Source organism: Drosophila guanche, unplaced genomic scaffold (assembly GCF_900245975.1).
Source record: "Drosophila guanche unplaced genomic scaffold, DGUA_6, whole genome shotgun sequence".
NCBI lineage: Eukaryota > Metazoa > Arthropoda > Insecta > Diptera > Drosophilidae > Drosophila > Drosophila guanche.
In genome coordinates, this window is record NW_022995752.1 from 4,446,160 (window position 1) to 4,461,230 (window position 15,071).

Below are 15,071 nucleotides of genomic sequence, written 5' to 3' on the forward strand. Positions count from 1 at the left end.
TTCAATTAAAAATGTTTTTAATAACATATAAGCGAGTTGGTCAGGCAGCAGCACAAGAGAATGTTGCCAGGTCTGGGGCCTGGAGTTTGGGGAAATCTATAGCGATTTGTCGGGTTTTGTATGTGAAGTCTGCGTACTTATGGCTTAGAGCTTGGGTGCGGGATTATAAAAAAAGTGCACGGGGAGAAAAGTAGTGTAATTATAGCTGTTGTAAGATGAGGAAATGCGAGTCAGAACTAAACATTTTAGAGGAAATAATTCTGAATGTAAACGGACTACTTCATATTTTCTCTCACTGTACTTTCTATAATATCCCATCGCATTTTATGCATTTTTATTCGCATTCTATTTTTAATTTTTTGTAATACTTATGCATCTTCCAGTCCCAGGCCTGGGAGGACTAAAAGCAACTTCCCTCGCAGTAGCAATAATAATAATTTTGTGGTCTCTGTGTTCGTTTTCATTGCCGCGGTTTTGGGTCTATAATGCGAAATTGAAATTGTCGGATATTGTCCGTGGGTACGTAATACTGTGTGTGCGCGGTCAATAATGAAAGGTGTCAAAGGTTGATGGTGCCAGCTATAAAGAATTATGGCAATAATATTGTAAAATATTGAAAATCTGCGGGTGGGATTTAATTAAGCGTGGAAAACCCAAAGCATTAAAGAAAGTCTTGCTGCGGGAAAATGTTTTTACTTCTTTGGTACTTAATGGGAAAGTTGTGAAAACGGAGAGAGAGCAGAGAAGAGTCGCACTGGAAATACCCTGTTGCTAATAAAAGAACAATTGAGAGAGGGAGCGAATGCAAACAAGTAAAGAGAAACCATTTGAGAGGCAGAAAACAATAATTATTATTCTAATTTTAGCCGAAAATATAAGAACAATTCACAAATATCAGAGCAGCTTATGTACAGCCCTAAAGAAGCGCGGAGAAAGGTGCTGAACATCCAACTTCTAGGATACTTACACAAAGTGTATCCTTTATCCCACAACAACTACATCCTTGAGATACATTTTCTACGTTTATCTCATGGATTTCCGCTTCACTTTCTGTTACCGCCGGGCATTCATATCAGTTTACATTTGGATCATTTGTCCAGAGGCCCATGCATCATAATCCAAACTTTTTTGCGCCCATCAATTACACACACACGCACACACATGATAGTGCTGAGTGTGACTGCTGTGTGTGTTCTGTGTGTTTGCCAATGCCCAAGTGAGCAATAACTAATAACGCAACCAGGAAAAACCAAATGAAAATATTACTGGAGCAGCAGCAACAAAAAAGTTAAAATGGAAATCCAACTAGCGATTAATTAATATACTTTAGTTTTTCAGTTAGTTGCTGGTTTACTAATTAATTTTTGCGGTTTTATTTATAGTTTATTTTGTCGCCACGGCTCCGTATTGTTGTTCACTTTGCACTATGCTGTTGATTTTACTTGTCCGAATATGGTTTTTGTTTATACCCTCACAGAGGGTACAATAGTTTGAAGCAGAAGCTTGGAATTCAGATTGTTTATTGCAGAGATGAAAGTACAATGTCTGATGTCGAATATTCTGCCGGATATATTTCGTATATTCTGTCAGTTTACATAACTATTAGAACCATCATTGGAAACGATCAGCGACTGCCTCTATGCTTCTGAAACAATCCATTCGCCAGGATATTCGTTGCTTCGACCTCAAAATTGTAGCCTTTCCCAATTCTTTGTTGATTTTTCAATTTGTTTGGAGTTGACAAAGTGCAATAGTCCAGGCCCTTTTTGTTGCCTTATTGTTTGCTTTCATTTGACCAACAACAAAATGAAAATTAAGCAAGTTGTTGCTGCCTGCCTTTGTGGTGGCTCGAAAACAGCACTCGAAATGGATGGTCGATTGGTTCGAGCAGCAACAACAAAAATTGCAAATTAAAACAAATATTAAAATGTTCAAAAATTCTCAATGCCAGTCCACCGGGATGGCCGATACCGAGTGTTAAAATAAATATTTAATTGGCCTAATTGTCGTTGCATTATTGCATAAATAAACATTAAAAACTCTATGCATATGGCAGTCATTTTCCTCTGCAACTATTTTCTCATTATATTATTCGCTTTTCTCATAGTTTTCCCAGGTAGAACTGTAGGAGACTTTGAGGGGAAAGACTACATTGACAATGTCTCAATAAATGTGTGTTTTAATTACTAATATAGACACTTACATTTAAGTATAGATTAATTTGAATTAGGCCTCAGTAATCATTGAAACATGAGCCCCTTGCTCTCGTCATTTCCCACAAAAAGCATTAAAAAACCTTCACCCCTTGATGACATATAATAACTTATACTTCGCGCACATATTGATATTATTATTTTTAATGTTAAAGCTGCCGTTTTTCTCGAGAGCTCAGCAAACAACTTGACAACCGACCACAAAGGCGGTGCTGCTGCTGCTGATGCTCCTGATGATGATGAGAGGATGTTCTGGGACTGTGGGGTTGCCGGATTCTGTGGAGGATGGGGAGGTTGACAGTACTTTCGGAACACTGCGGGTCATCCATCGTGTGTCCTACAGTTTGTTGTTTTTTTTACCCCACCGCCTCATGTCGTTTGCATTTAAATGTTTCAACATTTCCGTTTAATGTGGCTGCACTTCCGTGAAAATTTAATTAAAAACTGACATTTTCTTCTGTGTGCGTTGGTTTTGGGGGTAACTTTTGCACTCACACACAAAACAATCAGAGAAAAATAATGAATAATTTTATATGTATACGTCCCATACGTTTACGTATATGACAACATGATGGAACAAGAACAACATCCGTGTGCGCACAAACAACAATAGGCCCGAATGCGTGCCAAAAAGAGATGGAAAAAGTATAAAAATAAAAATAATAAAATATTTCGTAAATTCGAATGCAATATTTTTATTTAATTAACAACGCGATATGCAATGGACGATTCTTAATTTTTTTTTTTTTTGTGTTTGGTGTTTGTTTTTGCCGGTGTGAGGTCAACTGTGAGGTGAATGGAAGGGAAGTATTTGCATCATATGTTACACAGTGCCACAAAAGAGCAGAGGAATAAATATAAAAAGGGGGGAAGAAAGGGTAGAAATTTGTGTATAGATTAATGCGGGAGCAGTTTGAAAGCGGAAGAGATAAATTAAGAATGTATATCTTATGGAAAGATTTTAGAATGAGAAAATTCGGATATATGTATGTGTGTAAAGCCCAGTTATAGAGTAATTTTGCCATTATATGTACATAGTATTAACCCCTCCAGAGAGTGCATTCGAAGTGCTACCTTCTCTACAATTAAATGTATTTCAGTAATTCCCAGCACACACAACACATATGGCAGGCAGGGGGCATTGCCCGACGATTGGTTATTAAAAGTTGTTAATATTGTTGCGCCAAAGAGAAGCTGACAAAAAGTTTCCGCCGCCTAGTGTCATATGAATATTATTATTATTATTGTTACACTACACGAAGTCCAACGTCCAACACATCGTATACCCACCGGGGCTGTAAGAACCCATTTAATGAAAACGCTGAGGAACGTTTCTGAGACGCGTCATACGCGTCACAACTGTTATACCCGGTACTAATGCTGTGTATATGTACATATATAAATATATATGTAATCTTAGTGTACTTTAGTACAGATGTACGACTAAGTATAAAAGTTGAGACGCGTAAGAAGCGTCTAGCGCGTCCTCCCTCGTTTCATTTATACTTTTATCCTCTCTGGCTGCTCTTATTTTTGAGGGATTTACATTGAGTCCTCTCTCACGATACTTTTGCGAAATGATATTGATTAGTCTGAAATTTACATTTGCGGTGGAATTTATATTAACTGGTACTCGAAAGTTAACAGGGTAAATTGTATTTGTGGTCGGAGCAATGTGCGTAACGCACAGAAGGAAAGTTTCTTGATCAGCATCAAAGCCGAGTCGATATAGCCATGTCTGTCCGTCTGTACAATATACCCTACTTACTCTTAGAGGACCGGGTATAAAAACTGCTACTTGCGACTTGTGGAAACTTTTATGCCTTTTCCACACAGAAAATTAAACAGCGTCCGAGCGCAGGGAAAAATTTGCAAATTATAATTATTTCGTAGCTGGGGAATAAAAAATGGCAAATTTGCCTTTCACTCCAAAAGTACGCGGATTTTGACGAGGCAGGAAAGGCTCTATCCTGCGGCTAACACACTTTGGAGAAGCTGTAAATGGCAATAGAGAGGGGAATAGGAAATAATGGTAGGAGGAAGCTGGAAGTGAAGTTAGCCAAGGTGCTGGAGCCGCACTGGCAGAAGCCACAAGGCTGCTGGCTGAGAGGCAAATGCATTACATGCGCCATTGTGGGGGATGGTTGTGGTGGGAAGGCGTGCAGTTTGCCACTGGGCAAACTTCAATTAAGGCTTAAAACTTTCAATTAAAAACTTTTTAGCGCGTGCGAAAAAAAAAAGCGGATACCTCCGAGAGCAACGAGGGAAACAGCGAGGGGCAGAGCGGGTCAGTAGTCGGAGGCTGCTCCTGCGCAAGCGGTGGAAAACTTTGTTAAACTTTGCTTATATTGATATGCATTTTAAGCGAATTAGGTTGAAGGATATTACGAGTTAAGGTGAGCCAGAGATTCACCTGGCTAATTAGGGGACAGGCAGTAAAGGATATAAACATGGACAAGGACATAGAAATGGGTAAGGGGAGATTTTGCTGAGCAGCAGGAGATTAAAGCAAAAGTACGAAAAGAAACAATTGGAAATCAGAGCTGGAAAGTCATAGGGAAAATTGAGAAAAGGAACTGAAATGGGAATAGCTTTAGGAAACATTCGATAGAAAAGTGAGAAGTAGGACCAAGAGGTATTTCTAGAATCAGAAACAATCAAGGGAAAACTCCTGATAACGAAATTTATAGGTTAATTTTCGGACTCTTCATGGTGTTCCAAGATCTCACATTTTTTCCCAGAAACCCTCATAATTGCCTAATATTCCAGCCAATTAAAGTAGTCTCCAGAAGACGTTGAACCTCTGCCACTTTAAGGCAGCGTCTGGACCAAAAGAATTGTTCACCCTAGAAGTAACTTAAGCACAAAGGGAACACAACCCCTCCGCCCGGCAGTACTGCTCGAGTCCTGGCCATATGGCAAACACTTTTTTTTTTTTTTCGGCGTCGACTCGAAAGTTTTGCTGCTTCAATTTTTCAGTTTCTTTTCGGGCGACGCTGCGCTGCGGCCTGCACAGCCGTCGAATGCATTTTTAATGAATTCCACGCGAAAAGGTGAATGTAACATGTAGCGACAGAGAGAGAGCAAAGAGAGGTGGAGTGCAGGTGAGAGAAAAACCCACCCGAGGAAAATGCTACAAAAATTGAAAAGTGCAACTTTGACTTTGCCTGTGATGCTGTGTCCTCTCTACCCACTCCCTCCAGTCTTTCATCCTACAACTACAAAACACCTACAATGCTGGGCGAAAAAACTCTTAATTGAATTAAACTTTTTAGTGGGAAAAGTGCGCAGACGATGGCTAGGGAAAAGGTTAACCAATTTTTAGTTGCTTTTGTTTTTATAGTCTTGGCAAAAGATGTTTAAGATTTTGTAACTTCTACCGGAAATTTCTAAGCCAGGAGAAATTGTTTTGAGATATTTCTACAGGTGGAAAAATATTTCTAGGAAAATATTTTTTTAAATTATTCCATATTTTCCGTACAGAACTTTGCTCAATTAGTGCATCAGGGAATTTAACATATTTAATATAAATTAATTATGAACAAAAATCTCATTCCTAGTCCTAATTTCCATATTTAAACCCTTTTTCCCCCTAATAAATGCTACCCCTTAATTGAATTTTCGTTGAACAATTATATATGAACACAATTAGCCCCCTAAAGCGCCTTCATTTCGGGCAATTTCCGCTCTTTAAGTGCCATTTTCTGAAATTATTATAAATAATTTATTTGCACAGCGAAAACAAAATGCTAAAAACAAAACTGCGGAAGGTTTTTCTCCACCCCGCGGCAACAATAAGTCAGCAATTGAAAATGCTGTCAGTCAAAGGCAAAATAAACACGAACAGCGAACAAAACGCACAAAACGGACAATAATTGCGCATTAAAATTGACGCCCGAATAGAATATGTACAAAAATTAACTTCATTTCCGCTGGAGGGGCGGCGTTGTGTCAGAAATAAACATAAATATGAAATGAATATGCCGTGAATTGTGTGCAAATTGAAAAGAGGTAAGCGACAGGCAAAGAGGGAGGCCTCCCCCCTACCTGTTGTTCTGTTGAATTATTACACAGCTTTTCCATTGGGCCCCTGCTCAACCTTCCACCCTCCACCGTTCGAGTTGTTATTAATTTCAATTATATATCGTTAGGAAACGGATTGTTGGCAGTGGTGGGAGTAGCATAGCAGAAAGCAGTGGCTGCTGACAGTGCACTATGGGGCATTTGACCACTTTTCCTGGCCGAAACTCATTTGTCAAAAATATAAGAAGTGATATTTTTTTAACAGATATACATAGGAATAACATCAGTCCGTAATGTTACGTACCCAAAAAATTAACAGTGCGCACCCCTGTTAGGATAACAGCTGTTAAAGTCAGCTGTTTGCTACGAACAATAGAAAGTTATCGGAAAACTGATTTTGTTCAGGAAGTTTAAAGTGCAAAAATTGATAAATTGACCAATTTAAGCTAATTTTTTACAATATTCTCGATTCAGGCAGGTATTAAAAAGGTTTTTGTGAGTTTGAAATTAAAAAATGTACCCCATAATATTTTTAATGGCTAGTTTCTGAACAAGTCCATATTTGTGACGAAAATTTGTCTTTGAATAGACTTACAAAGTGTTCGGTTCCCGCCGGAAGCATTAAACTGCATAGATATTGTAGAGAATTCAATGCTTAATCCAATTTATGTTAGTTTTTCTTCCGCTTTCTGCGTCTTTGCAGATATTTGAATCTTCGTAACATAACCCAAAGTTTGGATTTTCGGAGTGTTTGCAATGTTAAACTGAGTGAAGAAGAATCTTGCAGAAGAAGATGCCCATTTGCATTGAATTCAAGTGTTAATACCTGTTTCTAGCCTTGAGAACGATAAGGGTTATTTGTAGACCCTTTGAAGAACTTTTTTTTACAGTTTGTTGAACATTTTCACGGAAAACTTAAAACAAATCGAAAAAACTGTGCAGATTGGCTAAATTCGTGCGTGAGACATTTCCAGTATCTCTGCACTGCCGTGTTCATTATGTCCCACATTCAACAATTTAAAGAAAAGAAGCTGCTTGCAGTATACAAGGAAGTCAATGTATTATCTTCTACTTTTCCATTTTTAAAAATCCGGGCACAACTTTTTAAGTAAAATACATATTCCCATAATTTTTTGGTTGATTCAGTTTAAAAATAAAATACAAATTCCATTCTACCCATTTTTTCAACAAACTTTCCTTTCACTATCATAGACTCATATCAGAAAACTAAGTCAAAAAATATTGTTTCGTTTGGAAGTTATTAATAAAAATAAATAAATTAATGCAAAACGAGAAGGGGCGTGTGAGACGCTTCTTACGCGTCACAACTTTTACACCCGGCACTCAGTACAACATCTGCACCTTAGCGGTGTTTTGTCAAATTTTACATTTTTTCTTCATCTGTCATCTACATCTACAAAACACTTCTCACACCAACACGCTCCGTTAGCTCTTCTTTTATCTTCAAAATTGTAGATTTGGGAGGTTTTCGACCTTTTGCGGGGCGGAAGGGGGCGTGGCTAATTTTTGAAATACACTGGCTTCAGTGTGAGCATACAGCAGTCTGGAGCAAAAATTTGGTGGCTCTAGCTCTTATAGTCTCTGAGAATTAGCCGACAAACAAGACGGACAGACGGACAGACAGACATGGCTCTATCGACTCGGCTATTGATGCTGATCAAGAATATATATACTTTATGGGGTCGGAAACGCTTCCTTCTGTGCGTTACATACAACCGTTATTCACACAAATACAATATTACCTATACCCTATTTACTCTTCGAGTACCTGGTATAAAAAAATACTAAAACAAAAAGTGGTCGAATGCCCCATAGTGCAGTGGAACAAGCAGTGGGTGAATTGCCATGGTTGCTGGAGCGGAGCCGGCTGGAGCTGCGGGATTGACTGGGGCTTAGTTTTGGTGACTTATTAGAGCTGACATATGTGAGCCATAAAATGCAAAACAAACAACTCGAACCGCAGTGCGACAAACCACAAAAAACAAATGGAAAACAAGTCAATTTTTATGGCATACTTCTGGGAAGCCCGCAGCCAAGGGGCGACGGTAAAAAATAAGAAACACTGCCACTAGATGCCAAGAAGTGAGGCAAAGGAGAGCAAATCACGGCACAAATGTTGCCAAGAACCTTAATAAAAATGTGGTCTGTGTGTGTGGCGGGGGGACTGGCAGATGTGTGTTGCAAAAATATTTATGGTTTTAAATATGATAAGCAGAATAGGTAAAATAAAAGAAAGGGAAAGGTGTAGCGGGGAAATCGAAGTCCTTTAGATGCGGGACTTTGTGACTATATTTTTTGGGGAAGGTATAAAGTAAACGAAAAACCTTAATTCCACTTCAAAATTCTCTATCGATTCTCTAGGTAGCAGGGTAGAGCAGTTCCTGCCACTTATTTTATTTTTCATGTAAAAAAATAACAGTCAGGATTTGAATATCAGTTTGTAAGCAAAACTGGCCTTGAAAATCAAACAAAATTAACACCCATAACCCATAAACCATAAACCTGTTACCAAAATAGAGACAAACTTTATAAATTTTTCTTACCAGAAGCACTGAGTAAACAGGATAAAACAGGTAAAAGCAAATGGTGAAACTGATTTTAAACCAACTTTCAGCTGCTAACAGAATACGCTCTCCCAACAGAATGGGGGATGAGCGAAAGAACACTTACAAGGCGACCACAGTGCAGGTGCGACTGCGACCCAAAAAGAAGCCTAATGTGAGAACCACAGAGTTAATTGAGGAGCCGGCGGAGAAGCAAAAGCACAAGGAGCACAAGGACAGAACGGAGCGGGTTTGGGGCAAGAATCAGTGTCCGCCGCGCAAAAGTCCCGGCAAGAAGACCAAGGAGCAGCGCATCATACAGCAATTTCGAAACATTGACTTCTCGCGCAAGGACTCGGACCATCAGCTGACGGTGCAGACGCTAGAGTTTCCCGATGCCAACGTGAAGCGGACGGATCTGCACAAGCGGGACGAGTGCGGCCAGAGTGTGGTGCGGCGGAGGGGCAGGGACTTCGCCAGCTCCAGCAACTCGCACTTTCGCGACGGTGTGCAGACGGTGAAGATTCGCAAACAGAGCTGCACCTCGACCACGGCCTCGAGCCAGTCAAGCAGTCGCGGGTCGTCGGGGCGACCCTCGGCACGGGTGCATGGGATTGCCGACTCACAGGAGATGATCGACTCGCTGCACGAACCCTCCGAGCGTCCGCCATTTTTCAAGGGCAAGGCGTGGATGAAACCGTGTCCGGCGAGCCTAATGGCCGGAGCTCCGCGCTCCCACATCGGACGCTGTCCGGACAACTACACTCAGCTGGCAAAGCTACGTCCATCGCGCCAGAAGTTCTTTCTCACGCAGGACCCGCGGCAGACGCACTGCCTGGTGAATCCTGTGGCGCTGCGGCACAAGCCGCTGACCAAAGTGCAGGAGTACGATGTGATCAGCAAGATGGTGAAGCATGGGGACAATCTGTGTGCCAGCACGGGCTCCGAGGGCTCCGATTCGCACATCAGCGAGCTGGTTGATCTGCACAATCCCTTGAACTTGGACTTTCATGGCATGGACTACAAGAACACGTACGAGCAGGACGAGATCGAGCAGGAGGACACGCAGACCTACTGGCGGGTTAATCGGTACATGGCACGGCGTGCCACGAAGCAGAACACTCAAGTGAAGGTGGAGGCAGAGCTAAAGGCGGAGCGTCTGGCTGTGCCGCGCCGCTTCACCACCCTCATCAAGGACGAGCCGATGCAGGAGGAGCCGGTGGTGAAGTCGCCACGTCTGGTGGATCTCTACCGCAGTGCGGACAAGCCAGCAAATAAAAAGAAAATTGACGAGGAGCGCGTGCGGCGTGAGGCACGCTACAAGGACATTTACCTGCGCAGCAAGCAGCGCTCCCTGGAGCAGGAGAAGGAGCGCCAGAGGCAGGAGGCAGCCGAAAAGGAGATCGAAGCACGCACCGTGGCCGAGCGGGATCTGAGCAAGGATGTGGCCATCATCGATGATGCTATCGAGCGGAGTTTCCGCAAGAATGTCGAGATCAAGCCGGTGGTGCGGAGCCGCAAGGTCTTCCCGAAGACCCTCACCGAAACGGAGCGTCTGAAGGCGGTCATGCACCGCGAGAATTGTGTGGCACGCGACAAGGCCAAGGTCACCCAGCAGTTCTTCCTGGAGCGCACCGGCAAGCTAAAGAAGCTGCCTGCCGCGGAGCAGAACCTCCGCTGCGAGGAGAGCATCGAGGGCAGCGTCGGCTCCACGCCCAGCGAGCAGAGCAGCGACGACGAGGACTACCTCCAGGTGGGCAAGATCGGCGATCACTTCCAGCTGCGCGGCTTTCACTTCAAGCACGGCGACGGGCTGCGCGGAAAGTTGCATCGCCACCAGATCATGCAGGGCCAGCGCACCGTCAAGGGTTGCCTCACGCGCGAGGAGTGGCTCAATCAGCTGGTGCCGCACAAGGAGCCCATCAAGCTGGACATTGAGCGCGGCATCATCAAGATCATGGACCCCGACGATCCCAATTTGGATCTGTTCCCGCCCGAGCCGCTCCTCATGAAGCGTCACGAGCGCCAGAGCGCCGTCCGTGAGTTCATCGACAAGCGTCTGGGCATGCATTACCATCGACTGCTCCGCAAAAACATCAAAGTGATCAAGCCGAAGCTGCAGTACAATGTGCGAAAGTTCAATCTCATTCGGTATGTCTTCCCCGAGAAGATGATTGTGTTTGAAGATCGCAACCAGGCGGAGGTCGCCGATGTGGATGTCCTGGATGCCACAAAGACCACCACCACGTTGGAGTACCTGAATTTGAAGCAGAAAATAGCCTCACTCAAGAAGCACAAGAAGAAACTCGCTCGCATGCAGCTGCTGGGGCTGCCCTGTCAGGAGATCAAGAAGCAACAGCTGCGGGATCTGGGCCAGGACGAAGGCGATCAACAGGAGATCGAAGTGGACTGGGTGCCGACACCAGAGCCGCCCTACGACCAGTCGGAACACACCGAAGACACTCGATCGAGTGTGGACAGTCGACTGTCAGCTGGTTGCGACACTCCCCGAAAGGATCTGCGCTGCTTTATGCCCACGTGGAAAAGGCAGCGAGTGCCAGGTACTGGCAACAACCAGAAGAACCGCAATCGCTACCGTTACTGGAGCAGCTCGCCGCAGGAGGACCCCGAAAGCCTGCAGAAAAACGCAAGCCACGACAGATATTGGCGGAACAGCATCCTGCGGCGACAGAGCACAGACTCGATCTTTCGAAACAATCGCAATCGCGCGGGCCTCTGGCGGAACAGCAAAATGTCCTCCCATGGGCGCCTGCTGGCCGGTGCTGGGTATCAACCGATGCGCTATCGCGGCAATATGCCAGCACCCAAGCTGCGAGAGAAAACTCTGACGATCCATCCACGTCGTCGTCGGGACTACGAAGCGGAACGCATTCCATCGGCTATTTTCAATGAGGTGCTGCCGTATTCCCCCGTTCCGCTGCTGGAACAGCCCGAGCCGGGGAGGATCCGCCTGGCAAATGTGCGCAAAAAGAAGCGCCGCTACACGGATATCTTTGAGGCGCGGCACCACCACGACCATTGGGCGCCCACTCAGGTGAAGAATGTCCATGTGCAGTACCAAAACAAGACTGTGCACCCCGAGATTACGACTGTCGTGAAGCGGATCAAGGAGCCAGTGTTCAGGTTCGACAAGGCCAATCCGCCGTGCAAGAAGCACGTCGACACGGACCTGACAATGCCGCGCTATGACTTCGAGACGATCATCAACGAGCATCTGGCTGCCACGCGCATCGACACCAAGGAGACCAACAAGGGTGCAGTGGTCCAGGACCTGTGCTATCCCCGTGACTTTGTGTTTCACTCGCGCGATCCCGAGGAGATTGCCAAATTGGATTTCCCTGGCCGTCGGGAGTACTTGGAGTTTCTGCGCGAAACCCGCGAGTCCATCTACGAGACAAAGGACATAGAGCCGGGCGAGGAGCGGCTTCTGGTGGATCGCAGGGCTATTTGCGCGGACCTAGAGGAGGATCTGCGCAGCATCGAGAACTGCCTGAGTTCGCTGAGCAGCTCCACGTGCACCGATCTGTCCAATGACAGCGGCAGCTTTCTGGTGGTGGAGGGAAAGACCAAAATACCCTTGGACTACATACGAAAGCCATTGGTGCCGTTCGAGGAGATGCGACGCTCACGCTTCCATGCCACAGTCATCGATGTGAATGCCGAGGACGAGGATCCGTATCGCATGCTGCCCTTTTCGGGCCAGCACAAGGAGCAGTCGGCCATGATGGGACCCAAGGACACTTTCTTTACCTTCGGCACACGCCTGAGGAATAGTCTGCGACTGCGACTCGAAGTGGAGGTGCCCGATGTAAGGAAAACGCTGCTGGGTCCCGGCAATCGTAAGTATTATGGCGCTGTAATCACCGATCTCGATGAGAACTACATCGAGGAGCTAAAGAGTCGCCCGAATGTGAAGACATTCAACTTCAAGACGGGCATCGAACTGCTTAAGGATGCCATGCGGCTGAAGTACGAATCGCTGTTGATCCAGGGACAGATGGTGCGCACAAAGATCTACGATCGGATGAACGAGCGGCACTGGGTGAACATGAAGAATACGAAGAATCTGTATGAGGGTCTCTTCGTCAAGTGGCAGAAGAGGGAGTACAATGCGGCCATGTCGTTGGTCTACCAGGTGAAGGCCTACTACGAGATCACCGACAAACTAAAGAACGAGTTTCGCGAACTGGAGCGGGAGCTGATGATGCTCAACATGGACATTGTGTTCATCGAGGGACACTGGATACGCTGCATTATGCTTCAGAATTTCCACTATCTCATGGGCGATCAGGACTGGCGAATGGAGCACGACTGGATACACTTGGTGCCCGCCTCGAAGCTCGGCAAAGCGTCCACAGAATCCGTTGACGAGGAGCCGGAACTGCAAGTTGAAGAGGAAGAGGAAGAGGAGCAGCAGCAGCAGCAGCAGCAACATTTGGAGTACGAACTAGAAGGTGCAGACATTTCTATAGCCAAGCGTTCGACTGTCAACATTCGTGTGCGGGACAAAGACGATGCATGGGCCATACGTTCCTTCTACTACGATGTCTACATGCAGAAGATCCACCCTATTCTGCAGGTCTTTCCCGATGCCGAGGCCTTTTTGCAGGGCGTGGATAACCTGAAGACAAAGACCTTTATGACCCTACTAGAGATGCACTTTACGCTGTCCATTCACACGGAGCTGCAGGGCCGACTGGAGACGTTTATGGACTGGTGCAGCAAACACCTCAAGGAGAAGGAGGATTACGTGGCCCGCAAGTCGGCCAAGAAGTTCTTCATGGAGGGACGGGCCATCGAAATGGAGCATCGAGTCCTGCACTATCTGGGCAAACCCATCGAGCAGTCCTTTGCCGACGAAGAGTTCAACAAGCATCGGGCAATCATTGCCGAGGTGTGGCGTCGCGTCGTGCCCGACACGCTGCGTGGCACCAGCGACGTGGTGCCCTGCACCGCCGACATGGTGGCGGGGATCAGTGATGTGGTGATGGAATTGCTTGGCAAGTTCGAGCACATGGACATAAAGAAGGTACGCGAGGTGGAGGTTACGCTGCGCAAGCGGCGACGTCATCTGGAGAAGATCTCGGCGCAGGCCTACCAGGTGGAGCGGCGCATAGAAATGGAAATGAAGAAGGTGCGCCGCAACTTGGAGCCACCCTACAAGCCACCCAAGCGGGAGGGTCGTCTGCCGCGTCTCTTCTTCAAGAAGCGTGTGGTCCAGGCGCCAGTGCCAAGGATTGTCATTTCGGAAAACACCAAAAACTTTATGCGCGCCTTCAAGGATGATGGCGAGGTGATTGCCAACTCTCTCACCCAAGACTCGCTGCTGGTCGTGGACAACATGCAGGAGCAGATTGTGCCCTTCTACTTCGATCACTTCCTCAAGATCCATGGCTACACGCCCAACTACAACTTCAAAACAAACGTCGAGCTTCGCGACGGACCCGAGTTGGCACGCCTCAAGATCAAAGAGGTCATACCCGACGTGCTCATACGGCTGGAGAACTGGGAGCTGACACACAAGAAGATCATGGAGGAGAATATTCAACGTAATCCCAAGATGTATGAGAATATTAACTAATCAAATGCGGAGGCACTCTACTTTTGAGTTATCTTATGAGCAAATATTTCATAGTACTTAATAATATTAAATAAATTACAAGTGGCAGATGTGCTCTTCGGAGTACCATTAAAATGGATTCCCTTTCTAGGAACAGTTCAATAGTTTCAGACTTTCGTGTAACGAAAGATGTTCCGGAGTTCCGAGTACTTCTAAAGAGTTTCCCAAGACGTATGAGAAGTTATTTGAGTTATTTCATAAGCTGTATTTAATAATATCTGAATAATACTTAATACATTTAGGGGAGAGAAAGGGAGATGGCTCTATGTGGGTGGTGCGGAGTCCTCTCCCCTGACTGCCCTTACAGTTCGATAGTTTTCTGGCTTTTGTGTATATTATTATTTCCGTGTCCATTATAAAGAATCTTTTTTGAAAGTTTTCTGGGGCTAGCTTTCACTACTGTTGTTGCAGCTGTCGCTTTCGCTGGACTTATTTCTGCTACACCTCCCCCTCTCCCCCTATCCCACTCTCCCCCTCTCTATGTCTCTCTATTGTGTAGCAAGTTCTTGGCTTTCCTTTTTTAAGTTGGCTTGTCCCTGGCTACGCTCCGCTCGTCATTCTGCTTGTTTGACTTGGCAACAGCTGCAGCGGTAGTTTTCATTTTGCCATGCTACCTGATGTCCTACTTCA

The 15,071-nt window shown here is 45.3% G+C and overlaps 1 protein-coding gene across 2 annotated transcripts; it reads left to right on the top strand.

Annotated features, from left to right (window-relative positions):
- The first annotated feature begins 622 nt into the window (after positions 1-622).
- Positions 623-14,516, top strand: LOC117587816. 2 transcript variants are annotated; one of them, XM_034278774.1, is made up of 2 exons: positions 623-627; positions 11,549-14,516. In XM_034278774.1, exon 2 carries the CDS (start codon positions 11,553-11,555, stop codon positions 14,400-14,402), a length of 2,850 nt encoding a protein of 949 aa, XP_034134665.1. In that variant the 5' UTR covers positions 623-627; positions 11,549-11,552; the 3' UTR covers positions 14,403-14,516. The 2 variants fall into 2 exon arrangements, with proteins under 2 accessions (XP_034134665.1, XP_034134664.1); XM_034278773.1 differs by lacking the exon at positions 623-627 and adding an exon at positions 8,770-8,830 and having other exon boundaries at positions 8,900-14,516.
- The last annotated feature ends 555 nt before the right edge of the window (positions 14,517-15,071 follow it).

Excerpts from the sequence above, each read along its gene's own strand:
- LOC117587816 (XM_034278773.1), top strand. The coding sequence starts at position 8,901 with ATGGGGGATGAGCGAAAGAACACTTACAAGGCGACCACAGTGCAGGTG.